Source organism: Boleophthalmus pectinirostris, unplaced genomic scaffold (assembly GCF_026225935.1).
Source record: "Boleophthalmus pectinirostris isolate CB_2022bp ecotype Guang Dong unplaced genomic scaffold, ASM2622593v1 HiC_scaffold_8, whole genome shotgun sequence".
Taxonomy (NCBI): Eukaryota; Metazoa; Chordata; class Actinopteri; order Gobiiformes; family Gobiidae; genus Boleophthalmus; species Boleophthalmus pectinirostris.
The window spans coordinates 959339-986450 of record NW_026571515.1 but is presented as its reverse complement, the minus strand read 5'-3'; the positions used below and the strand labels follow the sequence as shown (position 1 = coordinate 986450).

The window sequence follows — 27112 nt, the reverse complement described above, 5'->3', positions numbered from 1 at the left end:
GAACAGTTTGAGGAACAGTTTCAAGAACAGTTTGAAGAACAGTTTGAGGAACCGTTTGAAGAACCCTTTTTATAGAACAGTTTGGAGAACAGTTTGAAGAACAGTTTGAAGAACAGTTTGAAGAACAAGAACAGTTTGAGGAACAGTTTGAGGAACAGTTTGAAGAACAGTTTGAGAAACCGTTTGAAGAACCCTTTTTATAGAACAGTTTGAAGAACAGTTTGGAGAACAGTTTTGAACAAGAACAGTTTGAGGAACAGTTTGAGGAACAGTTTGAAGAACAGTTTGAGAACAGTTTGAGGAACAGTTTGAACAGTTTAAGAACAGTTTGAAGAACAGTTTGAGGAACAGTTTGAGGAACAGTTTGAAGAACAGTTTGAGGAACAGTTTGAGGAACAGTTTGAAGAACAGTTTGAGGAACAGTTTGAAGAACAGTTTGAAGAACAGTTTGAGAACATTTGAAAACAGTTTGGAGAACAGTTTGAGGAACAGTTTGAAGAACAGTTTGAAGAACAGTTTGAGGAACAGTTTGAAGAAGTTTGAAGAACAGTTTGAGGAACAGTTTGAGGAACAGTTTGAAGAACAGTTTGAAGAACAGTTTGAAGAACAGTTTTTTGAAGAACAGTTTGAGGAACAGTTTGAGGAACAATTTGGAAAACAGTTTGAAGAAGTTTGAAGAACAGTTTGAGGAACAGTTTGAAAGTTTGAGACAGTTTGAAGAACAGTTTGAGAACAGTTTGAGGAACAGTTTGGAGAACAGTTTGGAGAACAGTTTGAGGAACAGTTTGAAGAAGTTTGAGGAACAGTTTGAAGAACAGTTTGAAGAACAGTTTGGAGAACAGTTTGAGGAACAGTTTGAAGAAGTTTGAAGAACAGTTTGAGGAACAGTTTGAGGAACAGAACTTCCACATGTGCACATTTAGGTCCAAAACATTTTGGGTTGTTCATAAATATTTTTTGTAAATCATTCTGTTAGCAGGATCCTTTTACTCTGTTGTCGTGAGCATTAAAACACAGTTCACTTCGTTTTCTCTTTTTGTGTGGTTACCACATTCTCCACGGACACACACTTTTATTCACAGGTGCAGGTCATTCATCATTTTGTGCGTCACGTGATCAAGTGTTCTTACACACCATTGGTTCAATCATAAGTCTCTATCATAATACAAATAATAAAATGAGGGCACAACACAACACCCCCAAATACATGACTATACAAACACAATCAGGCCTCTACACCTAGAACATGTTTATCGTGCACCAAACATAAATGTTTCAAAATTTAACAACTTAAGTTTGGTTGCTGGTTTCGTCATTACATCCGCCACCATCTGATTAGTTCACTCCTCTCTTCTGACTCTATCCTTTGGCAACATAACGCGCCTTGTATTTGTCAGATCCATCATTGTTCTTTTTGAGTGCATAGACCCATTTACCCCCACTACAGCTTTGCCCTTCAGTAATGTGCTCAGGGTAAACGTTACATTGTCTTTTAATGACTGCATCTCTTCATCCATAGCATTAACCCAGTCTTTTGCATCTGGTGAGGTACCGCTTCTTTGTATGTTTGAGGTAAGTTACATAATAGTCTATAACAATAGTCAATATTGGTCTCATCATCCTCAAAACCACAAACATAATCATCTAAATAACCAGGTCTCTTCCTTTCTCTCGCTGGGTATCGCCTCTGCTCACATAGATGTTCCCCATTTTCCTCTTTTGGTGCCTGTTCCTGTTCTTTATTCACCATTTGTGTCTGGTTATCACTTTGCTCTTTGACGTCTACTTGTTTTTCAGTTACATGTGGACTAACAGGTGGGGTTTTAATTGTCCGTCTGTTGACCACAAAATCATCTTCATCAGCATCCAGCACATCTGTGTCCGTTTTGGATATAAACTCCACAAGTCTGTGTCTCTGTACTTTTCTGTTGCTGGGACAGTAACACCAAATAGGCTGGACTATTCTTGTCATATCTGATAAAAATCCCTCTCACATCTTGTGTCCAACTTTCCTTTTTGTTGATGTTTAAATGTGTAACACAATTGTCCAAACTTCTGCATCCTGGAAACATTAGGCTGCTGCCAGTTAACATGTAGAGAGGAGTCTGTTTAGTGCGGTTGCTGAAGCACCTGTTCCTCACTACAGCTGCAGTCTGGACAGCATAAGTCCATAACATCTTAGGTGGCCCACTGTGAATGAGCACACACCTGCCATGTCACACAGAGTTCTCCAGTTGCGTTCAGCAGTACCATTTTGATGGGGACAGTATGGGGCTGAGGTCTCACTCCGGTTCATTAATGCTTGGTCCTCTTTCCCAGTGTCCTCTGTACCATTATCTGATCTCATACATTTCACCTGCCCATAAGGGGCCATATCAGCTAGAAACTTCTCAGTAGCTTGTACTGTGTCACTCTTATTGTTCAGAAAGTATACAAACACTGCACTAGAAGAATCCTCTGTAAAGGATAGTGTGTCCCTATGACCTTCTCTGGACATAGGGTCTACAGGACCAGATAAATCTGTGTGCACCATTTCCAGAGGTGCTTTGGCCCTGGTATCCGACCCTCTGTTTCTAGTTCTGAATAAACTTCCCCTGTGTGCAGATTTCACAGTGTGGTGGAGTTTTATTTCCCTCATTCTTCATCTCCACACCACTTACAACATGCTTTAATTTCATGATATCTGCAAAATTGCAGTGTCCTAGAATTTCATGCCAAGTCTGCAAATCATGACATTTGTTACACTGGTTTTCACTGTCACTTTCTGACGTGTGCAGATACAGTTTGTTGTGTACATGTATGGGACATTTAGTGCCTTTTAGTCTTTATGTAGCAGAACGTTCTTCTTCTCACTGAAGATCACCGTGGCTCCACACGTGGTGGCAGCTTTCACAGAGAACATATCCTGAGGATGAGTTGGGATGTACAAGGTCCTCCTCAGCGTTGTTTTGAGACGTGCCCCCTGCTGTCGACCAACCACACCTCTGCGTCGCCTCTGTGCTTGGCGACTCCGTTGCTCCTGGTGCCATCCGCTCCACACAACGCGTCCCGGCCTGGAAACTGGCATCGAACCTCTTGAACTTGGCGATGTCTGTGATGATATGTGACGTTGCACCCGCATCCACCATCAGACCTTTGCTTTTGACATCTGGCACCTGCATCTCCGAGTCACTTATTCTTTGCTCTCCGCGTCGGACGCTGTGCGTTATCCCGCTGCTTCCTCCGTCTACACGTCGCATTGTTGTGCGTGTTACTTTTACAGTGACTGCACCACTGCCTTTGGCTACGTGGCCTCTGACACCACACTTATAACACTCAATGTCCGTATTGCCACTGTCCTTTGCGCTCTCTGGTGCGCGCCTTGTGCCAAATTGCGCTCTCGCCTTCATCACGTTGTCCTCAGACACAGTTGCACGCATATTTTCAATGTCCTCATAACTCCGGAGCTTTGTCTTAAACTCCGCAAAAGTCATTTTATCTTCACTCTGAGAAACATGAATGACAAATGGTTTAAATGTGTCTGTCAGCCCCTTTAAAACCACTGCTGTCAAAAGTCCGTCACTGAGCAGTAATCGCGTCTCTGCTCTGATGACATAGTGACATTTTCCATCGGTGACTTTTGTAGAGACGTTAATTCAGTGAACAAGTTTATCACCCTGGGCTTCCCTTTGCCAGCGTAATATTCCCGGAGAATCCTCAGCGCCTCGCGCATCACCGGCGACAGGCTCTTGTCATCCAGGAACTGGATAAGCTCCGCATTGGCCTCAGCTTTCTTCTCCTCATCATCTTCGTCGTCAGGACCAGGTGATTGTAAAATAGTGTCCTTCAATCCTTGGAGACGGAGGTGGCCCAAAAACTTTGTCTCCCACAGCTCGTATCCTTTTTGCCCCAGCGGCTTGGCACAGTGTCCTTTTCTCTGTTTTTACTCATGTTTGCGGTCAGTGGCTGAACTCAGGTGCAGCATTTACCGTCGCGACATTCACCTGGAGACCGATCCTCAAACTGCGTAAAATGACTCTGGGCCCAGAACCTGTTTGCAGGATCCTTTTACTCAGTGTTGTCGTGAGCATTAAAACACAGTTCACTTCGTATTCTCTTTTTGTGTGGTTACCACATTCTCCACGGACACACACTTTTATTCACAGGTTCAGGCCATTCATCATTTTGTGCGTCACGTGATCAAGTGTTCTTACACACCATTGGTTCAATCATAAGTCTCTATCATAATACAAATAATAAAATGAGGGCACAACACAACACATTATTAAATTGTGACTTTATTATTTCCATCAAAATGATTCAAACATCAGGTGAATGTTTTATAAATCGTCTGTGGACAGAGAATCGTAAAAATATAATAAAAATATATAAATCTTTGTTTTTGCCTCGTCAGGTCCAATCAGCTCAAATAACAAACAGACTCAATAAAACCAGAAGAGTTCAGGCTTCAGGTTTCAGGAGGAGGTAGAAGTGACGTCTCCTCTGATGTTTCCACCAGGGGGCGACACCGGACGCTCCTCACACCTGAGCACCGACACTGGAGTTTATCAATGAGTGAAGACAAACTGAGCTCACACTCTGAGGTCCAGTCCTGGTTCTGTCCTGGTCCAGTCCTGTTCCGGTCCTGGTCCGGTCCTGGTCCGGTCCTGGTCCGGTCCTGTTTCAGTTCTGACTCAGATCCGGCTCGGGGACAAAGGCGGACTGTCCCGGAGCAGCTGGGAATGTGCCGGGTCTCAACTGTTACCATGGAAACACAAGTCAGGAACTGGAATACAGTTTAGAATATTCCTCTGGACTAAACCTCGACTGAACCAGGACCAAACCAGAACTGAACCAGGACCAAACCAGAACTAAACCAGGACTAAACCAGGTCTTGTTTGTGGGTAAAATGAGTAAAACTTTTCTTTTCTTGTTTTTTTTTTTTTTTTTTTTTTTTTTTTTTACAGTGTGTCCTTTTGTTGTGAGTCATTTTTTTTTACAGTGCACAGTCTGAACCAGACCAGACCAGACCCCGGACCACCTGGACCCAACAAGACCCATAAAACAGGTCTTTATATGGTACTAAACCAGGACTAAACCAGGTCTAAACCAGGTCTAAACCAGGACTAAACCAGGTCTAAACCAGGTCTAAACCAGGTCTAAACCAGGACTAAACCAGGACTAAACCAGGACTAAACCAGGACTAAAACCAGGACTAAACCAGGACTAAACCAGGTCTAAACCAGGACTAAACCAGGACTAAACCAGGACTAAACCAGGACTAAACCAGGACTGAACCAGGACTAAACCAGGACTAAACCAGGTCTAAACCAGGTCTAAACCAGGACTAAACCAGGACTAAACCAGGACTAAACCAGGACTAAACCAGGTCTAAACCAGGACTAAACCAGGTCTAAACCAGGACTGAACCAGGACAGTCGAGGTCCGAGACCAGACCGGGACTGAGACCAGGACTTAGACAAGGACTGAGTCAAGGACCAAGACTGAGACCGGGATCAGACAAGAACTGAGACCAGGATTGAGACCGGGACCAGACCAGGACTGAAAACGGTTTAATCCTAGTTCAGTCCTGGTTTAGTCCTAGTTTAGTTTCCTGGTTTTAGTTTCCTGTTTTGTTTAGTCCTGTGTTTTAGTTCCTGGTTGCACAGACTAACTACTGGTTTTTAGGAGGGGGGGCGCGGACATTTCATGCGAATGAACTAACTACAACACGCAGCAGCAAGTGGACTCTTTCTTTGCATTGAAAATGACGTTTTCAGACATAGGATATCACATTCGTGTCCTGAAAAACGTTTGTCTCACTCTTGGAAATAAAGTACGTTTTCATAATCAGCAGAAGTTTCCTGTCCAGGAGTAATTTGTGGACCAGTGGTTCAGTCTTTAGACTCTTCGTCTGCTTCAGTCGCGCCATCGCTGGAATGAATCTCCAAGAATCACCTTAGTTTGTCTTCGCTGCTTTTCCCCTTGTCTTCTTCTTTCACCTCAAAAACGGACTTTCTTTTGCGGTGAACTGCTCCTGGATTCTTGTCGCCATCGCAACAAACTTTGTGTGAACTGTGAGGAAGATATAGGTGAAAAAAAGCCGCTAAGAACTGTTGCGTTGGTGGAGTAAACAGCGTCTGTGTCGTACGTAAACCACGTACCGGCGGCGCAGACAAGTCAGTTACACTAGAAACGTAGGGAGTTTGATTGACAGCCTGTCAGCTCACAGATAACGAGGCAGTGTCGTTATCTATTGGCAAATGTTTATCTGGCCCCACCACGTCCAGAGTTGATGAATTTTTATTCTCTTTTTTTTGGTCATCATAATTACAAGGCGACTGCATCTATAATCTATCACTGACAATTTGAAACAAAAAAAATCCTCCATACAACCTTTAATGGCGTGTCCCTATTGACCGGAAAATACAGCAATCTTAAAAATATAAATAATTATAAACATTTTCTTGTGCAGTTAACTTGAGACTCTACAGTGAGAAGCACCACCAGAATTAATGCTTTGGTCGAGAAACTGTGGAGTAAAGGGAGTCTTCATTTTGGGGCTGAACTACAGCGTACAGCGCTGCCTCAGCCCGTCTCTGGGAAGCGCCGTTTTCTGACATATTTTTGCTGTTGGTAAAGTCCACTTCAGTGTAGGTGACTTGGTCTATAGATTCCTCCACCTGGAACAAAACAAAAGGTAAACATGAGGTACATTTTGAAGTTGAATCGAGTGTATGTGTCATTGTCATTGTCGGTCAAACTGTAAATAAAAAAGTGTATGACTGAATTTGTTCTTAAAGGGCTCATAATTCACTATTTTCTGATTTGGTTTATGTGTTTTGTCACGTTTAGGCTGCGTTCTTTTCTCAGACAGAAAATGCTCTTCTCCACCTTGTGACATCATGTGGTGATACAGGAAGTGCTTCACTGTGTTTTTAAACTCCATACACCTTCACTAGAATCACTTGGATAATTTCAGCTCTGGAATTGCAAATCTAGGGAAACCGGCAGGACTCATAACAAACACAAACACAGCAACGAATACAAACGTGGCAACACAACAAAAAGTCACAAGAAACCAAAAAAGTCAGAGTGGAAGAGATCGCGGGACTATTTTAATGCAATTGCCACGACGCAAACGCAAACGCCACAACAAACCAAAAAGCCGCAACGGAAGTGACCACAGGACTGTGTTTTCCAACGGACCAAGCAAAGTGTTCAAGGATCAAGCAGGAAGTGAACGGGAAAAGTTGGGGAAGAACAAGAATGTGAAAAGTAAAGGAATGATGGTCTGACCGTCGCTTGGTCCGTTGGAAAATGGAATCCCACGGTCACTTCCCTTGTGGATTTTTTTTCGTGTGTTGTGGCTTTTTTTGGTTTGTTGTGGCTTTTTGTTGTGTTGTGGCATTTGCATTTGTGTTGTGGTGTTTCTATTTGTTATGTCATTTGTGTTTGTTATGAGCCCTTCCAGGAATCTCTATAAACTAAATGTCGCTGTTAACTTGAAAACCACCACTTCAAGACATCACAAGGTGGAACAGAGCATTTCAAGCCTAATAATAAAGGTTTCCTCAAACGTGTGAAGAAAGCATAACTCCAGGTATGTTTTTGAGGAGGTAACATTTAGTTATTTAGTTTATGAGAGACGCATTGTGCCAGGTTGTAGCACTTAGAGCTCATTTCCACCTCTAGTCCCTGGTGCATGTTTTTCTAGGTTTGACATAGTTTCAACATGGTTAAAGGTCATAAGAATCCACTTTGTGTAACTCAGGACCTTTAAGTATCTCTCAGGGGTAAAGTCATTGTCTGGAAAGGGGAAGATAGCATCACATCGTTCTTCTTTCTGTTCCTTTTCATTTGTGATTAGTGATGAACTTTATGACATGTTTGAGGCCTTGATGATATTTTATGACTTAAATAAATTATTAAAATAAAAAGCAGTAAAATGTAGTTCAACGACTCCCTGGTCGTGCAGCAATAATATGTAACAGCGATGACCAGTGGTGCACTAAGACCTGAGTGTCAAAGTGTGAGGTTTGACAACTTGTGAACAGAGACGGTTTAGTTTAGTTCAACTGAGTTTAGTTTGTCCAAATAAAGGTTCTTTTGACAGACCATCATTTTATTTACACATAACTTGACAACCTCTGCGTCCTTCTACAGACGGGTCACGTGATGTTACAGTGACGTGTTGTGCAGCTGATTCATCAGCCGGTTTCACTTTGTAGAAACAGTCTAACCTTGCAGCATTAGAGTGTGTTCGCTCGACGGTAGGCAGGTACTTTTTTATTTAACCAATTGCTTTTATTTGGTTGTGACGTTTGTAATGCGCCTCTAACGGGGTTAACTGGTATATTAAGCTTTTTCCAAATCCCGTAGGAAGAAGTGCAATAATGTCTTTCCCCTTGATAAAATTCACCAAACTTTTTTTTTTCCGGCTTTAAACCTTCGGTCTCAGGAATAGTTACCAACACAGAATGTATGTCTTCGTCTATATCCATCCTCGCCTCTTTGTTTATTGTTGTGTTGTAGCACAAAAGGGACCCAGACAGGGTCAACAGCTCTTTGCCGTCTACAACGTCCAGGGTTCTTCCAAACGTCTAGTGTATTCTGATTCCTGACCTAGTCGATGGAGAGAAATTAAATTGAGCACTAGGTGGCGTCAGCCTGGCTACTACTGCCCTCCGTCTGGTGGTAAATCCTGCCCTTGTATTGAGAGTGTTGAACCGTACCCACTGTCATGTCCTCCACAGCTTCTGTTTGTTTGTTTGTTTGTTTGTTTTGTCTGTTTTTTCAGGTTCTGTCTGTCTGTTCTGGGTTCTGCATTTTCATTTTGTAAGAGTAGCTCACCAGAGGAAAAATGTTGGAGACTCCTGACCTACTTATTTATCCTAGCATTAGTTCAGTTTAACTGAGTTTAGTGTAGTTGGTAGTGTAGTGTCGTAGTGTAGTGTTGTAGTGTCGTAGTGTAGTGTCGTAGTGTAGTTGGTAGTGTGTAGTGTCGTAGTGTAGTTGTCGTGTAGTAGTGTAGTGTCGTAGTGTAGTGTCGTAGTGTAGTGTCGTAGTGTAGTGTGTAGTAGTGTAGTGTCGTAGTGTAGTCGTAGTGTAGTGTCGTAGTGTAGTGTAGTAGTGTAGTGTCGTAGTGTAGTTGGTAGTGTAGTGTCGTAGTGTAGTAGTGGTAGTGTAGTGTCGTAGTGTAGTGTCGTAGTGTAGTAGTGTAGTGTAGTGTAGTGTCGTAGTGTAGTGTCGTAGTGTAGTGTGTAGTGTAGTGTCGTAGTGTAGTTGTGTAGTGTAGTGTAGTGTAGTGTAGTGTCGTAGTGTAGTGTCGTAGTGTAGTGTCGTAGTGTAGTGTCGTAGTGTAGTGTAGTGTAGTGTAGTGTCGTAGTGTAGTGTCGTAGTGTGTAGTGTCGTAGTGTGTAGTGTGTCGTAGTGTAGTGTCGTAGTGTAGTGTCGTAGTGTAGTGTCGTAGTGTAGTGTAGTGTAGTGTAGTGTAGTGTCGTAGTGTAGTGTCGTAGTGTAGTGTCGTAGTGTAGTGTCGTGGTAGTGTAGTGTCGTAGTGTAGTGTCGTAGTGTAGTTGGTAGTGTAGTGTCGTAGTGTAGTGTCGTAGTGTAGTTGGTAGTGTAGTGTCGTAGTGTAGTGTCGTAGTGTAGTGTCGTAGTGTAGTGTCGTAGTGTAGTGTCGTAGTGTAGTGTCGTAGTGTAGTTGGTAGTGTAGTGTCGTAGTGTAGTGTCGTAGTGTAGTGTGTAGTGTCGTAGTCGTAGTGTAGTTGGTAGTGTAGTGTCGTAGTGTAGTCGTAGTGTAGTGTCGTAGTGTCGTAGTGTAGTGTAGTGTCGTAGTGTAGTGTCGTAGTGTAGTGTAGTAGTGTAGTGTCGTAGTGTAGTGTGTGTAGTGTAGTGTCGTAGTGTAGTGTCGTAGTGTAGTAGTGTCGTAGTGTAGTGTAGTGTAGTGTCGTAGTGTAGTGTCGTAGTGTAGTAGTGTAGTAGTGTAGTGTCGTAGTGTAGTGTCGTAGTGTAGTGTCGTAGTGTAGTTGGTAGTGTAGTGTCGTAGTGTAGTGTCGTAGTGTAGTTGGTAGTGTAGTGTCGTAGTGTAGTGTCGTAGTGTAGTGTCGTAGTGTAGTGTCGTAGTGTAGTGTCGTAGTGTAGTGTCGTAGTGTAGTGTCGTAGTGTAGTGTCGTAGTGTAGTGTCGTAGTGTAGTGTCGTAGTGTAGTGTCGTAGTGTAGTTGGTAGTGTAGTGTCGTAGTGTAGTCGGTAGTGTAGTGTCGTAGTGTAGTGTCGTAGTGTAGTGTCGTAGTGTAGTGTCGTAGTGTAGTGTAGTGTCGTAGTGTAGTGTCGTAGTCGTAGTGTCGTAGTGTAGTGTCGTAGTGTAGTGTCGTAGTGTAGTGTCGTAGTGTAGTGTAGTGTAGTGTCGTAGTGTAGTGTGTAGTGTAGTGTCGTAGTGTAGTGTCGTAGTGTAGTGTCGTAGTGTAGTAGTGTAGTAGTGTCGTAGTGTAGTCGTAGTGTAGTGTCGTAGTGTAGTTGTAGTGTAGTGTCGTAGTGTCGTAGTGTAGTGTCGTAGTGTAGTGTAGTGTCGTAGTGTAGTGTCGTAGTGTAGTGTCGTAGTGTAGTGTAGTGTCGTAGTGTAGTGTCGTAGTGTAGTGTCGTAGTGTCGTAGTGTAGTGTCGTAGTGTAGTGTCGTAGTGTAGTGTCGTAGTGTAGTGTCGTAGTGTAGTGTCGTAGTGTAGTAGTGTAGTAGTGTAGTGTCGTAGTGTAGTGTCGTAGTGTAGTGTCGTAGTGTAGTGTCGTGTCGTAGTTGTAGTGTAGTGTGTGTAGTGTAGTGTCGTAGTGTCGTAGTGTAGTGTCGTAGTGTAGTGTCGTAGTGTAGTGTCGTAGTGTAGTGTCGTAGTGTAGTGTCGTAGTGTAGTGTCGTAGTGTAGTGTCGTAGTGTAGTTGGTAGTGTAGTGTCGTAGTGTAGTGTCGTAGTGTAGTGTCGTAGTGTAGTGTCGTAGTGTAGTGTCGTAGTGTAGTGTCGTAGTGGACTTTATAGACCAGTTTATATGGTGAGGAGGGAGAAAGATGTGACCACTGCATGTTGTATTGAGCTGTTTAAGAAAAAGCAAATGCAAATGCAAATGCATGTTGATCCAGCAGGAACTGCAGCTCTGAAGTGGGTTAGAATGAGTTTTTCAAAACACTTGGTAATGGTGCAGGATGGTTCCCCAATCAGCTCGTCTCTTTCTTTCAGTTTGAATGCAGAAGGACCATAGAGGCTGTAAAACCTCCAACCACAGCTGCTTATTTATATCATGTGTCATGTGTTTCAAATGCAGAAGACATCGCTAGAAAATTCTCAGAACAAAATATATAACTTCTTTTACTTAAAATAAACACAAGTTTAGTGGTTCAATTGGTGATTTTGCAGAAATCTCTTGCTGTTTCTCAGTTCTGTGTTATTTTTTATTGCTTTTTTTTAAACTCCATGTTTATTTTTGCATGTCTCTGATTGGTTAATCCACCTGTCAGTCACAGTGAGCTGAAATCGAGGAGACAGGATACAGCTCCAGACCCACTTTGGGAAGGGGCTTAGAGGGAGATCGCGCCGTGTGCCTGGTTGACTCCAAACAGTCCAGTCCAAAGAGCTGAAGTATTTTGGAGCTGATTAATTATTGTAAATTTGAGGTGCATATGACAGCCTTACAAAAACATAGTCAATGTAATTACATTTAAGAGTTTAATAAAAATCTTGCCTAGTTTTTATTTTTTTAATTTTGGTTTATAATTTAAATTCCTAGTTGGACAGAGTTGGGCAGCAGATATGACAAACACACAGAGGTAAATTCTTCCAGCCATAATGTTAACGATGACCAACACTTCTGATGAGACTAATACTAATAAGTGAAAACACTAAGGTGCACTGTGTAACTTTTCCGGTGGAGGGTCCGTCAAATGCTTTTCTCCATGGAGACGTGTTATACTTTGTTTGGAATGTTTCACTGTCTTCATGAAGAACAAACCAGACCAAGGCCCCACCCACACTAGTTCGTATTCCAGTTGTTTTCGTTGTGAATGTTCATCCACATTAACCCGGCTGAAAACGGCTCCAGAGACGGAACGATCTGGTGGCTAGCATATATTCATAAATACAGTCTGTGCGTACGACCTGCAGACGTATAATCTCTGAAAAGTTTCACATGAACCATCTTCAACATGATAGAAGCACAGAAAAGACTCACCATCAGCAGAACACCCCTCTGTCACAGAAAGAACACTCATATTTCCACTGTCGGGCAAGTTACTTTGAAACTGTAATGTGTTATTTATTACCTATTACTGCATTTAAAATGTAAGACATTACTTTACTATTGCATTACTTTAAGTTACTCTCACCAAAATAACTTTTGAGCTGTATATGGACTGAACCAGGACTAAACCAGGTCTAAACCAGGTCTAAACAGCGTGGAGTTCTATGTCAGTCCTTTCGCCCGTGGTCACCTGACGGTCTACGAGGAGCATCTCCGGCGTTTCACCGCTGCTGATATCGAGGTGATTTTAGTGAATTTGTATGAAGAAAAACCCACCACTTCAATCCAGGTTAAAAAAACATTGTAACGCGCGTTACTCACATTTGTACCGAGTAAAATATTACTATTTTTTCCCCTGTAATGCCGAACATTACTGTGTTACAGCAAAAAGTAATGCATTACTGTAATTCGTTACTTTTATAACGCGTTACTCCAACACTGCATATTTCACTGAGTCGTGTCCTTTAGTCCGACAGAAGCTGAAGCTGAATATTGAGCTGTTTTTTGAGCTCAGTTTATGCAAATTAGTCATGTGGTTTTAAGTTTTGTTGTTCAAAATTGTGTGGATAAGGAAGGATTGTGGACACAGAAACAACGTGTGTGTGTGGGGCAGATCATTTCTGATACATTGATACGTGATACACGGACTCGTTTCAGTGTAACAGGGGTCCGAGTTCGCAGGTCAGATCTGTGGAGAGGCGACCCTGATCAGTCAGAATGCCTGTTTTGTTTTGTTTTTTTGTTTTTTTAAATGTCATACTGTGGAAGACTGATGAAAAAGTTGCATAGTGCATCTTTAAATAAGTATTTAAGCATATATGTTCCCTCTCTTGTGAAAATTGGATTAAATACATTATCTAGGGATGTAACAATAACTGAAATATCGTGATATCGTATCGTCAAAATTCTCACAATAATATCATGGACGGTCACAATATATTGAATTACAAGTCTCTTTGCTTAAATTAAGAGTTATGGTGCAGCAATAGATAAAAAAAAGACAGAGGGAACTACATAGACCATGATCCTTTGCTACAAGAAGAAGACTACAAGAAGAACTGACAGTTTTAAGCACTTTTAAGTCTTAGTTCTCTGGATTAAATCTTGTCAAGGCATTTTACGAGAAAGAAGTGGCATATTAACAGTTTTAGCTGTTTAACCTCCACAAAATATCGCAATAAATATCGTACCATGAGATATATATATCGTGAAAATATCGTACTGAGTGATTTGGATATCGTTACATTCCTAATCGTGAACTTTCCCACGATGTCGCAATAAATATTGTGCCGTGAGGTTCGTACGGTGATGATATCGTATCGTGAGACTTGGATCTTGTTATGTTCTTACTAAATGTTAGTAACCAAACCCACAGTCTACAGTAAGATTCATATCCCTACATGAAGCTCCAAGAGAAGACAGGTATTTGGCATTTTCTGTTTAGTCACTTGCACAATTTTTTGGCTGCACACTTCCCCAATAAACCGGATGCTTTTTGAATATAAACGATCATTGAGTTGTTCCTCTTTCCTGTTATAGAAGCATGACTACTTTTAAAGCATGAGTCATCCCACCCTGCACGTCTAAATCATTTGTTCAAAAACTCATCCATATAACAAAGAATGAGATCTTATGCCTTTTTTGTTTGACTTTGGTTTTCTGGTAAGTGAAAGTTGCAAATAATCTACAATTCTTTGTAAGTCAGAGTAAAGTCCAGACCCAATGTCTGACTACAAAACAAGCACGTGTTGGAAAATGGCTCATCTCACAGGAATTCATCTTAACCACTAATAACTTTAAAGGTACTAAATGACATAACAAAGTGAAAAGAGGCACATTTAGTATTTAAACTTTCAATTTATTTCATTTGCATAAGGAAAATGTAGTGTGTGTAATATACGTTTTTCATATTTTAATGTTTTGTGTAAAAATAAGGTGTTGTAGAGGCAAAAATGTTCCTTGCATTTGGTAGAAAAAATAAATTCCTTAAGTAAAGAAGCAACAAAGTTTGTTTTTTTTGAAGATCACATTAACGTTTTAGTGCTTCATGTATTAGTCACAGTGAGTGAGAAAAGCTGTAGAATCTTGCTTAATGGAAATTTCATGAATTCTAACCCCACTACCAATAATTTTGATAATTGGTTTACTTAGAAGCTGCCGTGTTTGAATTATTTTTTAGTTTTTTTCATGAATAGAGTGTTTAGTTAAAGGTCAATTGTATAACTTTTCTGGTGGAGGGTCTGTCAAAACTTTTCTTCATGGAGATGTTCTTGCTTTGTCTAAACCTTTCTATCTTCATGGAGACCAAACCAGACCAAGTTACAGGTCAGATCTGTGAAGAGGCGACCCCGCTCACTGTCAGAATGTCTGTTTTCTAGGTATTTTTGAGCATTAAAATCACCTGTGATTGAAAACATGTAAAATAGATTTGTTTAATGTCATACTGTGGAACATTCTAAGCCAATAGGAACAAGCAGGTGACTGACCCCCAACCCAAAAGTTACACAGTCACATCCACCTTGATCAGAAATCCTGGAGACACTATATACTGTAATTCCAGATGCAAATGTCTTTTTAAAGTTATGTCAAACTTCGCGTGATACAACATTATATCCATAGAGAGACTGTAATGTGCAAAAATATCGAAATATCGTATTATTTAATGTGATGATACAGTATCGAGCTGCTGCTTTTCTGTGTGTGTATTTTACTAAATGATGTTGTTACTACAGTTTTATTGCTCGTTTAGAGGAAGGAAACTCGATTGTGCAACACATTTGGCAATTTTGATGATTAAAATGGGGTTTTTGGCTTAAAATTTGCAGAAGAAGTGGTTTAACAAAGACTTTTAGTATCACAGCCATAATTTAGAATAAATTTTTTATTGAAATGTATCAAATCATTTTGAAATATATCGAATCGAAAGTGCACCGTATCGAGGTCTGTATCGTATCGGCAACTTCTCCCTGGTCGATTGATGGTAAATTAAGACTTTCCACCCAGCTCCATCTTTTACTTTTATATTTTTTTAATAATGCATGATTATTATGTTCAGTTTAATACATTCATAAGGTTTAGGCTGTTACATAAAACTGACTCTTGTGAGCTTTAAACCATGTTAAACCAACGCTGTTACCTCCTCCAGAACATAACTGGAGCTGCATTCACGCATATTTGAATAACCCTGGTTTATTATCATCAAAGCTCAAAATGCTCTGTTCCACCTTGTGATGTCATGAACAGCTACTTTTTACCTTTTGTTCAGAAGAGAGAGATTCCAGGGCTGAAATGATCCAAATGACGTGTATAAAGTTTGAAAACACAGTGGGGCACTTTTTACCACGTGACATCACAATGTGGAAAAGGGTGATTTCTGTTTGAGAGAAGAAGTGAGTCTACATATGCAGGATTTGTGTGTTAAACATGTGAGAATGAAACAAAACACAACTCCAGATATGTTTTTGATGAACATTACAACGTAGATCAGGAAGTAGCATAATATAAGCCCTTTTGGGGTTTTTTTCCTCTTCCTGCACCTACTTTTTATCTCGTGTGCCCTTTTTATTGTTATATGTTGTATGTATAAGTGCAGAAAAATAAAAAACAGTCCAATAGACGCATCAAGAATCTCGGATTCCGGTCATTGCACAATTCACACTGGGAAGGATTTTCCGAAAAAGTGAGCATCAAACCTCCATGTTTGTTTTCCCAGTGGGACGTGTCTATTGATAAAGCTGAACTTTTCAAGTCTTTTGAACCATGTCACTTTTGTTTCTGGTTCTGATATTGTCATATTTTGGTTTTTGGATACAGACGTCGTTAATTGTTGTGGTTGTTGGATCCAAACAGCGGAAAACAGCTTGAATTTGTTTGCGAACTCCATAGATGCAAAAGTGAATCAGATGTGTGTGACTGAAAATTAGGGATGGGCATGATTAATCAATGAATCGATAATTGATCATTAAGAATTAAATCGATTACGTAATTTTAATTGACAAACCGAATGTATGTTGCTGTGTGTGTCGTGACCAAACAGGTGTGTACATGTGTCTCTGCATCAGAAGGAGCGAGACACAAACAGTGGGTCAGTCTGTAACGAACCGAAGCACAAATGTGGATTTAACCAGGATTTGTAGAAGAAATTCCACACTTTCCGTTGCGTTGGGACAAGTGTGAGTCCATGTGCACAGTGGATAAAGCAGCACATATGTTTCTGTGTCCAGTGGGAAAAAGTTTTTCCAGGTGAGAGTCGCTCAATGTGGATGACGAGGCCCCGCCCCCCTCCCCCCGTACGCTGTCCTGGTTTTGACAAACACAAATCTGGTCACACTGACCTGTATTCACCTGAGTCATGTCTTTTAATCCAACACAAGTTGAACCACATCAGCGACACAAGAGCTGGAGTTTTTATCTTCACTTAGTTTATGTAAATTAGTGATGTGGTTTTAAGTTTTGTTTCTGTGAGATTTGAACAAAACTGAATTAAACACATTATAATGTCAAACAGCTGATGTGGATCTAGAGTCGTTATGTTTATATGTCGTAAAGTTGAATTTATTTATGCAGATTAGTGCAGATAGTAATAATAATGATGATCATTTTAATATAAAAACGTTAATGATTAATCGATAATCGATCGTTAAGAAAATTTCATCGAATGCCCGTCCCTACTGCAAACCTCTGTTCAAACTGTTTCTCTTCCCAACGGAATTGAAAAATAGTGAAAGGTGAAGGTGATGGGCAGGATTGATCCACAGGAAGAACCAAAAAGGAAACATTTGTCTGACTAAGAAATCATCCCGAGTTTACAGAGAACATTTTGTATGTGGAGCAACAACAAAACAAAATCCTGTTTGTTAATGTAGAGGAGCAGAAGACAAACAGACTGAGCTGCACTTTCTTGTTCTTGTGGTTTTACACAAACATCACGTCTTGGTCTTTGCAGTGGAAGGTGTTTCTTGGTGAACAGTTGGAGACTTTCACTTTGGCCTTGACTTTTTAAATTCATAACCGAGTTTGAACGAGGGATCAGGATTTTGTTTTGTCGTCGCTCCACATACAAAATGTTCTCTGCAAACTCAGGATGATTTCTTTTTTGTCTTTCCTGTGGATCAATCCTGCCCATCACCTTCACCTTTCACTATTTTTCAATTCCGTTGGGAAGAGAAACAGTTTGAACAGAGGTTTGAGTCACACACATCTGATTCACTTTTACATTTATGAAGTTCACAAACACATTTCTCGAGTCGTTTTCCGCTGTTTGGATCCAACAACCACAACAATTAACGATGTCCGAATCCCAAAACTAAAATATGACAATATCAGAAGCAGAAACAAAAGTGATTTGGTTCAAAAGACTTGAAAAGATCCACTTTGTCAATAGACACGTCCCACTGGGAAAACAAACATGGAGGTTTGATGCTCACTTTACGGAAAATCCTTCCCAGTGTGAATTGCGCAATGACCAGAAGTCTGAGATTCTTGATGCGTCTATTACAGCAACCACATCGCTCACTACACAGATCTTACACGTGTTATGTTGACCTTGCAATAAAGTGAAGTTCTGCTTATTTTTCTTACTTGGTGCTGGTCTCCCGGGGCTGTGGCCAGACTGTAGACATCTGAAGTGTGGTCTTCAGGTCCACTGAAGGAGGCTGAAGCATAAACTGTGGACATTTCCACTGGACGAGAAGTTCTGTTGTCTGGGATCTCCTCATAGACTCTGTGGGTCTGAGGGAGAGTCATGGTTATTGCTTCATCTGGAATGTTTCACAGTATGGCATTAAACCTTTCACCCTCATGGAGACCAATCCAGACCAAGTTACAAGTCAGATCTGTGGAGAGGTGACCCTCTGTTTTTCTAGCTGTGAAACCACTTGTAATTGAATAAATGTAAGATAGAGCTGTTAAATGCCAAACTGTGGAACATTCCAGGCAGAGGAATGACAGATGGAAATGTGTTTTCTTATATTTGGATTTGTTGGATAATAATTTCTTTGAACATTAGTGAAGTTTTGCCATAACATTCCGAGTGTGATGTCATGATTTCCTCGCCTGATTCATCAGCCAGTTTCACTTTGTAGAAACCGTCTGACGTCGCAGTGATTCGTTCGCTCAACCGTAGGCAGGTACTTTTTATCATTTAACCAGTCGCTGCTATTTGGTGGAGACATACGTCATGTGTCACTAACGAGGTTAACTGGTGTATTAAGCTTTTCCCAAATCCCGTAGAAAGAAGGACAATAACGTCTTTCCCCTTGATGAAATTCGCCAAACATTCTCTTTGTTCCGGCTTTAAATCCTCGATCTCGGGAATCGTTGGCAACACTGAACATGTGGCTTTTCGCTGATTGGCTGGTGCCCGAACTCGCACTTCTGGGGTTTTTGCGAACCGTCTAGTAAAGTTTGATTCCTGACTTAGTCGCTGGAGAGAAAGGAAATTGAGCGGAGGCACTGGCTGGTACCAGCCTGGATAATGATTTCCACCCAGAAAGTAAAATTCCAAAATGGCAAAACGAGTGTGATTGTTTTTGCTTATCAATCGTAACTATAACGATCTGTGTTTCAGTAAAAAACATGAGTAGTCTAACCTGACATAAGCACTTAAAGTACATTTGATTTAACATTTCATCGAGAAGTTAAAATAAAGTATGATATGAAGCAAAGTCAGTCAGGTGCATCTGGATTTGGCATTTTGACTCCGTCTGTGGTCACGGGGAATCACCTCTGAAAAGACAACAGCTAAAGGCGCGCCAGTGTAAGCAAGCAGTTGTTATGAACTTGATTTGACTGTAAAAATGCTCGGAATGAGTCTGGCATGATTGATGAACTTAAAAATAGCGCAAAAGAAAAAGAGAAGGACTCGACCCGAAACAAACAACAAACATTTGGGAGCTTCAAAGAACTGCAGTGCGGATCTCTTTCTTTCTCTTTCTTTTGCACTATTTCTTGTCAACGTTTTTGGCCCCAACACACACAACTTTTCTTGAACGTGCATATCTCTATCTACCAGTATTGAACTTAAAAACAGCTCATGAGAACTGCAGATCTCTACCTGTGACCCAGTAATGTGGCTGATGTGACTTAAAGGTTGTATGGAGGATTTTTTGTTTCAAACTGTCAGTCAAAGATTAAAACACCATTACAGACGCAGCAGCTTTGTAATTATGACCAAAAAAAAAAAAGAACGAAAATCTATCAACTGTGGACGTGTTGAGGCCAGATAAACATCGGCCAATAGAAAACGAGGCTCCCTCATTTTCTATTGGCTGTTACGTTGTCAATCAAACTCCCTAGTGTAACTGACTCGTCGGAGCGCGGGGATTACGTGGTTTATGCAGAGGTTCTTAGAGGCTTTTTTAAACTGTCGCTTCCTCGTATTTCGCACAAAGTTTGTCGCGACGGCGGACGAGAATCCACGACCGGTTCGCCGCAAAAGAAAGTCGGTTTTTGAGGTCGCTGAAAGAAGAAGAGAAGAGGAAAAGGAGCGAAGACAAACTGAGGTGATTCTTGGAGATCTCGTCCAGCGATGGCGCGACCGAAGCAGACGAAGAGTCTAAAAACTGACGCGTCGGTCGCTGAATTACTTCTAGACAGGAAACTTCAACAGTGATTCTGAACGAGCACTGGATGTAAACAAACGTGATTTCTAGAGTAAAGAGGCGGGAGGAGGAGGAAGATCGTGTCACGTATGAACGACATTTGAAAAAGAAGTGTCGCTGTATTTCTCTTCACTTAAAGATCCTCTGTACAACCTTTAAACTTACCACAGGAGTTGACCCGTATTCCGTAGTCACAGGAGATGCTGCGGAAAACAAGACGGCATCGAAAGCTTTAGTAACATCCAGTTCACCGTGTTTTATTATTATATTATTCTAATTTAGTTTCTCAATCTCACCTTTGGTTCTCTTCTTACAGTAGAATATCAGCAGAGCAGCGAGTAACAGGATTAGTACAGCGACGAGAGACAGACTCACGTACAGCGGTGATACTCCTGTCAAAGAAGAGTGAAGTTTGTTTGTTTTTCAATAGATTTCAATATTTTAACGTTTTTAGTATTTTATAAAACAAAACTAAAGTAAGACGAAATAAAAAATGCATTTGGGAGTTGGAGTTGCGTTGGAGACTTGATCGAGCTGGAGGTTTTGGAGTATTTTCTACGTACTGGTTCACGAGTTGAATTTGCCATGAAAACTTGCTGATAATTCACTTCATTTAGTCAAAAATATGTTCAGCCGGTAAAGTGGTGTTGAAATTGCAAAAAAGCACAGTTCACTTCAAAGTTCACTTCATAGAAACTGTTTGCTCAACGGTGGGCAGGTACTTTTATATTTAACCAATCGCTGCTATTTGGTCGTGACGTATGTAATGCGCCGCTAACGGGTTTAACTGGTAGATGAAGCTTTTCCCAGATCCTGTAGGAAGAAGAACAATAACGTCTTTCCCCTTGATAAAATTCACCAAACTTTCTCTTTGTTCCGGCTTTAAATCCTTGATCTCTGGAATCTTTGAGAACACTGAATGTTTGGCTCTTCACTGATTGGCTGGTGCCTGAACTTGCACTTCCGGGGTTTTTGCGAACCGTCCAGTGCTGATGAACTCTTTCTTTTACAAACTATTATAATATTATGAACAACCTGAAACTTGAAGAAAAATGCAGATTCAACACATTGTTTTAACAATAACTTGTCTGTAAATAGGAATATGTCTTTTTTTTTTGGAAAATCCTGCACTCGGCTCCACTTTTCTTATTTTTGACATTTTTCTTCATTTGTGCTGCTCTGGTGGGAGGGGCCACGTACAGAGACGCTGTTGTGCTCAGCGCCGCAGAAAATTACTAATATTTTAATAGAAAATATAGAGTAAATATTTTAGTAGAAAATCAGCCAAGGGTCTTGACAGCCCTGGTCTAGTGTTTTCTGATTCCTGACCTATAGTCGTTGGAGAGAAATGGAATTGAGCGGAGACACCAGGAGGCACCAGCCTGGACACCACAGAACAGCAGGTGGTGTAAAATCCTTCTGGTGGTGATTAGAACAAAAACAAAACTTTCTTGTAAAGCTGTATTTTCCTTCTTTCTTTCTCTTTCTCTCCTGGAGAACTGTGATGTAAGATTATATGACAAAAGACTCGTGCCACATGATCTCGCAAGGCAAAACTACCACAAGATTTCACATTTGGCTTGAGCAAAAAATACAAAGTTCCGTCTCTTGAGAAGCTGTAGTTCTGAAAGCCAATAATTAAAATGATTAGGGCAAATACACTGTGGACTGACACTCACAAAATCTGACTTTATCTCTTTCTCGTGAACCCAGTCTCACGTCTCATCTCTTCTTGTGAAACCTGTGCCTCGAAAACCCCCATGACTCACGTGATGTAATGTCAGATCAAAAGATCCACATACGAGGGAACCACAGACGCAGCTAAGATCAATAACACAAGTGTCCAGCCTCCAGCTGCACATCTCCACAGTACCTGATGGTTTTGTCTGCTGCTCATGATCAGAAGATGTTGTGGACTGTTGTGTTGTAGTCACAGACATGAGTGAAGTCTGGTCACCTGTTTGTACAGTCAGGTCCATATCAGTGGTGGGTTTCACAGTGACTGTAGGTTCTGGTTGAAGAGTATAAGTTGGATTTAAAGCTGCATCTGAAATTTTTAAAAAAAGATAATGTTAGAAAGAAAATGTTATAAAACTGCTTTTGTTGCTTTTGAAAATGTTTAGAATTGATTATAAGATACATACTTTTTGTGACTTTAATCCTAAATTCATGGTTTCCATTTATTATGTTTCTTTCCACAACACACTGGTATCGTCCGGTGTCAGATTTGGTCACATTGGTGATGTTCACGTACATGATATCAAGATTCAATAAACCTTTGTACTCATATTTAATGCAGTATCTTCCTTCACATCTCTCATTTTCTGAAGTCTTGACCAAAATGTTTTCTTCTTTGTCACAGTTATTTTTACAGAAGATCTTCATGTGTCCATTTCTATAAAACTGACATTCAACTGTGATGTTTCCTCCTTCAGCCACAAGATGAACATCCTCTGCTCTGATGAAACCAGACAGTCCATACAGCACTGTTCACAAAATACACCCATTAAGTTCATAATTCAGGAAAGAACAAAACTGTGAAAACATTATATTCTGCATTTCAATACAATTTTCAGAATCAGTATCCGTCTCTTCTCCTCAAACCCAGTTTCTTTCAGACATGTATTGTACTGTAACTCAGATCACTTAATCAAAGACGCTCGACTGCACTAATTTAATTTATGTTATAATGTCGTTTCCTCATCACAAACACACACAGAGTTGTCAGATGAAGAAAAGAAGAAGAAGAAGAAGAAGAGCGCTTCACTGGGTTATAAATAAAATAAAAAGCAGCAGTACATGTGCTCTACGAGGGTTAAAATTAAAATCTAGACAGAACGTCGCCCTTATTGAAAAATGTAAAAGTTTGTAATGTACAAACCCAAGACCCCGACTGGACTGAACATAGTAAAAGTGGAGTTTTGTTTCATTCTGACATGTTTAACACACAACCCCTGCATATTTAAAGTTCTTCTGACAAAGGGAAAACACTTCGTTCCACTTTGTGATGTCGTACAGTAAACACAGGAAGTGCTTCAGGGTTTTGCACACTTCACTAAAATCATTTTGGTAATTTCAGGCCTGCATTTGCATTTTAAGTTACAGCTTTTGATTTAGCCTCATCAAATCGTTTCATTCCTCAGTGCAGCAGCAGATATGAGACACTTTCTTTCATAATTTCAACAAAACAAAAGGTAAAACAAGAATATTCAGAAATAAAAGCAAGTTTTTTAAGAGTATTTAAGTAAGTAAAGCTGTTCAGTCGAGGCCAGTGACTGAAACAAAACTCAGCTCCAGGTTTGTTTGTGACACTTTATAACACAAGTCAATTCTGTCATATAAATATGAGACTTTTAAAAGTGCACCATGAAACTTATTTTGGTGGAGGGTCAGCCACCTGCTCGTCATTGCTTTGCTGGGATGTTCCACATTAAGGCATTAAACCAGCCTGTGTCCATGGAGACAAGCAGGTGACACCACGAAGTCAAGTTACAGGTCAGTTCTGTGGGGAGGTGACCCCAGCAGTGCAAGTTTTTCGAGTAACATTTAGCAATAAAACACTTTAAATTGAATGAATGCTGGATTGTTCTGTTTAATGCCATAATGCGGAACATTTCAGGCACTGCAATACATCTCCCTCCAGAAAAACATAGTGGAATAATAATGAAATAAAGTGAAAAACTAAAAAAAACACTGACAATTAAACGAAACACTAAATTGCACTTTGTTCTTGAATTTGAAGAAGCACATGTTAAGAAAATATCTGGTTAAAGGTGCATTACGTAACTTTTTCCGATGGAGACGTCATTGCTTCGTCTGGAATGTTTCACAATATGGTACTGAACATTTCTATTTTCCTGGAGACCAAACCAGACCAAGTTAAAGGTCAGATTCTGCATGGAGACTGTCCCTACGTGCGGTGACCAATCAGAACTCTGGCCCCTTCTGTGGCCCCTGTGTCAGGTGCTGGGGCCAGGTGCTGGGGACTGTGAGGAGAGTGCTCTTGTTGTTGTGTTTTTTTTGTTTGTTTTTTTATTTATTCGGACAGTAATACATAGAACATAAATAAAAAAAAATAATAATAATAAAAAAAAACACAAAAACGTAAATACACAGATATAACACAAAAAGTAAGTATTTCTATTCTATAATAACAGGACTGAACTAGAAAGTCAGTCAGAGAGCACAGACTCCGCCAAGGACCACAGTCCCCCTCATATTAATTGTGTTTTCCATAAATATTTGTCTCGTATCTTTCAATTTGGAATATGAAAGAGGATCATTGTCCATCCCTGAGTCAAATTTCATGGGGTTTGGTCAATAATTAACCCAGATATTGAGAAACTAAATTTTGGCCCCATTTACCACAGTGTGAACTCAAATTTCAAAGTGATCCAGAATCCAGGATTTCTTCCGGATCAATCCCCAAAATGAAATCAGTTCTTCCTTTTCACATTTCCAACAAATCCTGAAAATTTCATCAAAATCAGTTGCTAACAGACAAACAAACAAACAAACAAACAAACAAACAGACAAACAAACAAACAAACAGACAAACAAACAAACAGACAAACAAACAGACAAACAAACAAACAAACAAACAAACAAACAAACGCTGGCAAAAACATAACCTCCTTGGCGAAGGTAATAAATGTTACACAGAATTTTGCTTGTGTCTGAAAAAGGAGCGGGAGGATCCAGTTCGAGGTTATGTTCATCTTTGTTCATCTTTGTTCATCTTTGTTCATCTTTGTTCATCTTTGTTCATCTTTGCGTCGTACAAAACATAAGTAGATGTTCTCTTTGTTTTGTTGTTTGCTATAAACTTTTCCTCATTGTGTTTTGGTCTCATTTGCGTGCGTCATGCATGAGCGGCAGCATGACTCTGGGTACAGCGTCTTAAAGGTGCAGCAGAGTCAGAAGAGCAGCTGCATAACTAATGTAGATTCTGTTTGTTTCTGAGTTTTTATTCACTTCTGTTATTGTTCACTGTTGTGTTTAGAGTTTGTTTAATATATCCATGTGACTGAATTTGATCAATTTAGTCATGATTTCTTAACATTAATTTAATATGTCGCCCATTACACATTATAAAACACCTTAATATTAAATACAAACTCTCTCTCTCTGTCCATCACACATTAGTGGTGCTGTTCCTTCCTTTATGAAAAACCTATTTTTAGATGTTCTTTACAAACGTACTCAAAAGTGACTAAAAAAGTCCAAATGCATTTAGTACATATATATTTATATTTATTTTTGGTTTCTCTAAAGTGTCCATCCAAATGCACCGTGTACTCACCGTGTAAAATGACGGCGACGTGACAAAGCTTCATTTTTGCGTCTGTACAGTTTGTCGCACTCGGTTTGTTGTGAAGCAGGAACTACGCTGTAACCACTTCTCAAAATAAAAGATGACGAATTGTGTCACCTCCCTTTTGGTCAGAGTCGTGTGAGCTGCTGCTGCATGTTTCTTCATTTGAGTTTTGTTTGCCTTGAACTGCCTGAATTATGATTATGGTGATTATTATGTTTCTGATTCTGATTATTATTATTAGAAAGATGTTTACGCTTGTTTGAGCTACAGTAACCGCCAAAGGACACATTTCAACTTACGTTTTGTCTTCGTTTCCATGGTTATTTACACCACAGTGTCCCTCGTTTATCGCGGGGGTGACGTTCTAAAAATAACTCACGATAGGTGAAATAAGCGAAGTATCAACTTTATATTTTACAATTATTACATCTGTTTTAAGGCTGTAAAACCTGTCACCACTCACTTTATACACTTTTCTTAGACTTAAAACTTATTGCTGCTGTCGTCCTTATGTTATTTTCCGATGCACAGGTTTTTGGAGACTCGCACTCGCGCAGTGCAGCACCACACCCGCACACACACCTGCCCGTTAAGTATATTATATCAAACTGTAGCGCTGCACACACCACGGACTGAACCGAGACTAAACCAGGACTGAACCGAGACTAAACCAGGACTGAACTAGGACTAAAACAGGACTCAGTGTCAGAACGGGATCGAAGATGACGGCAGGAGAAAGGACCTCAGCTGCACACCTCCCGAAGGTAAGCGTGGCCGTAGCCCGATCACACTTTCAGTGTCCCGGTTATTAGAAACCAGGTAACTGTAGCTGGTTTTATTCCGATAGTAACTGTGATACTTGTGGCATGTAAACGCAGTATCCCGGTTAATGCAACATAAAGTTGAGTCGCATGAGTCCAAAAGACACTTTCCAGCCTTTCACCACAACAGTAGAGACATAAATAAATTGACCAACATAAATAAATTGACCAAACGAGTGAAATGATGTAAAATAAAGAGCTGCACTAAACCTGCACATGTACAATCTGCAGTGTGACGCTGAAAAACTAAAACATGAACTATCTCCTGTACAACACACACACAGAACAGACTCACCATCATCAGCACCTCTTCTGTCACAGAAACAACTCACATAATCCACAGAGTCGAGTCATTTAGTCCAAAAGAAACTGAATCACATCAGCGACACAAGGAGCGAGTTGTTTTTATCACCGCTAACAGTTTATGCTAATTAGCCAAACGGTCTTAAGTTTCGTTTCTGTAAAACGTAAACAAATGTGATCAGAGCTGAATGATCTGATCAAACAGCTGATGTGTCTATAGTGTTTATGGTTTAGATGTTGTAAAGTTGAGTTTATTTGTTGTTTGTTGGTTTGATGTGAGCAGTGGATTGTGGGAGATCTCGTAGCTCGTTAGCTTCTTATGCTAAAGGAGCTCACGGTTTGTATTTTTCCTGGTTTATTAAATTGATTTAAGTTCATTTTGTGCATTTGTAAGATTATGTGAAGAAACCGGGACACTCCATTTGATCATGTCCACGTGGACATGAGTGTCCAGGTTTGTCAGTGAACATGTAAACACAGAAACACGAACACTGACATGACCGGGACATGGAGAATAACCAGGACACTGATGAACATGTGACTCACTCATTGACTTGAGGTTCTGGTTCAAGAGTATAAGCTGGATTTAAAGCTGCATCTTAAATAAATGATAATGTTAGAAAGAAAATGTTAAATATTAAAAATGCTTTTGTTGCTTTTGAAAATGTTTAGAATTGATTATAAGATACATACTTTTTGTGAGTTCAGTCCTAAATGTCTGAGTTCCATATTTTATTATGTAGTTTCTTTTCAAAACACACTGGTATTGTCCAGAGTCAACTCTGGTCCCACTGACGAGGCTCACGTAC

General features: G+C 40.3%; 1 protein-coding gene across 2 annotated transcripts; it reads right to left on the bottom strand.

The window, feature by feature from the left end:
- Nucleotides 1-6264: 6264 nt before the first annotated feature.
- Nucleotides 6265-25276, bottom strand: LOC129412443 (uncharacterized). Of its 2 annotated transcripts, none has more exons than XM_055166437.1 (7): nucleotides 25165-25276; nucleotides 22007-22348; nucleotides 21736-21909; nucleotides 20159-20254; nucleotides 20028-20065; nucleotides 17842-17991; nucleotides 6265-6662 (listed from the first exon to the last, which is right to left on the bottom strand). In XM_055166437.1, exons 1-7 carry the CDS (start codon nucleotides 25196-25198, stop codon nucleotides 6492-6494), a joined length of 1005 nt encoding a protein of 334 aa, XP_055022412.1. In that variant the 5' UTR covers nucleotides 25199-25276; the 3' UTR covers nucleotides 6265-6491. The 2 variants fall into 2 exon arrangements, with proteins under 2 accessions (XP_055022412.1, XP_055022413.1); XM_055166438.1 differs by having other exon boundaries at nucleotides 21820-21909.
- Nucleotides 25277-27112: the final 1836 nt, after the last annotated feature.

Bases quoted from the DNA above. Each gene is read 5' to 3' on its own strand.
- LOC129412443 (XM_055166437.1), bottom strand. From the start codon at position 25,198: ATGAAGCTTTGTCACGTCGCCGTCATTTTACACG. The intron at 22,349-25,164 runs GTGAGTACACGG...TTTTGTGAACAG, and splicing joins CGTCGCCGTCATTTTACACG to TGCTGTATGGACTGTCTGGT. The intron at 20,066-20,158 runs GTGAGATTGAGA...TGTTTTCCGCAG, and splicing joins CTGTAAGAAGAGAACCAAAG to CATCTCCTGTGACTACGGAA.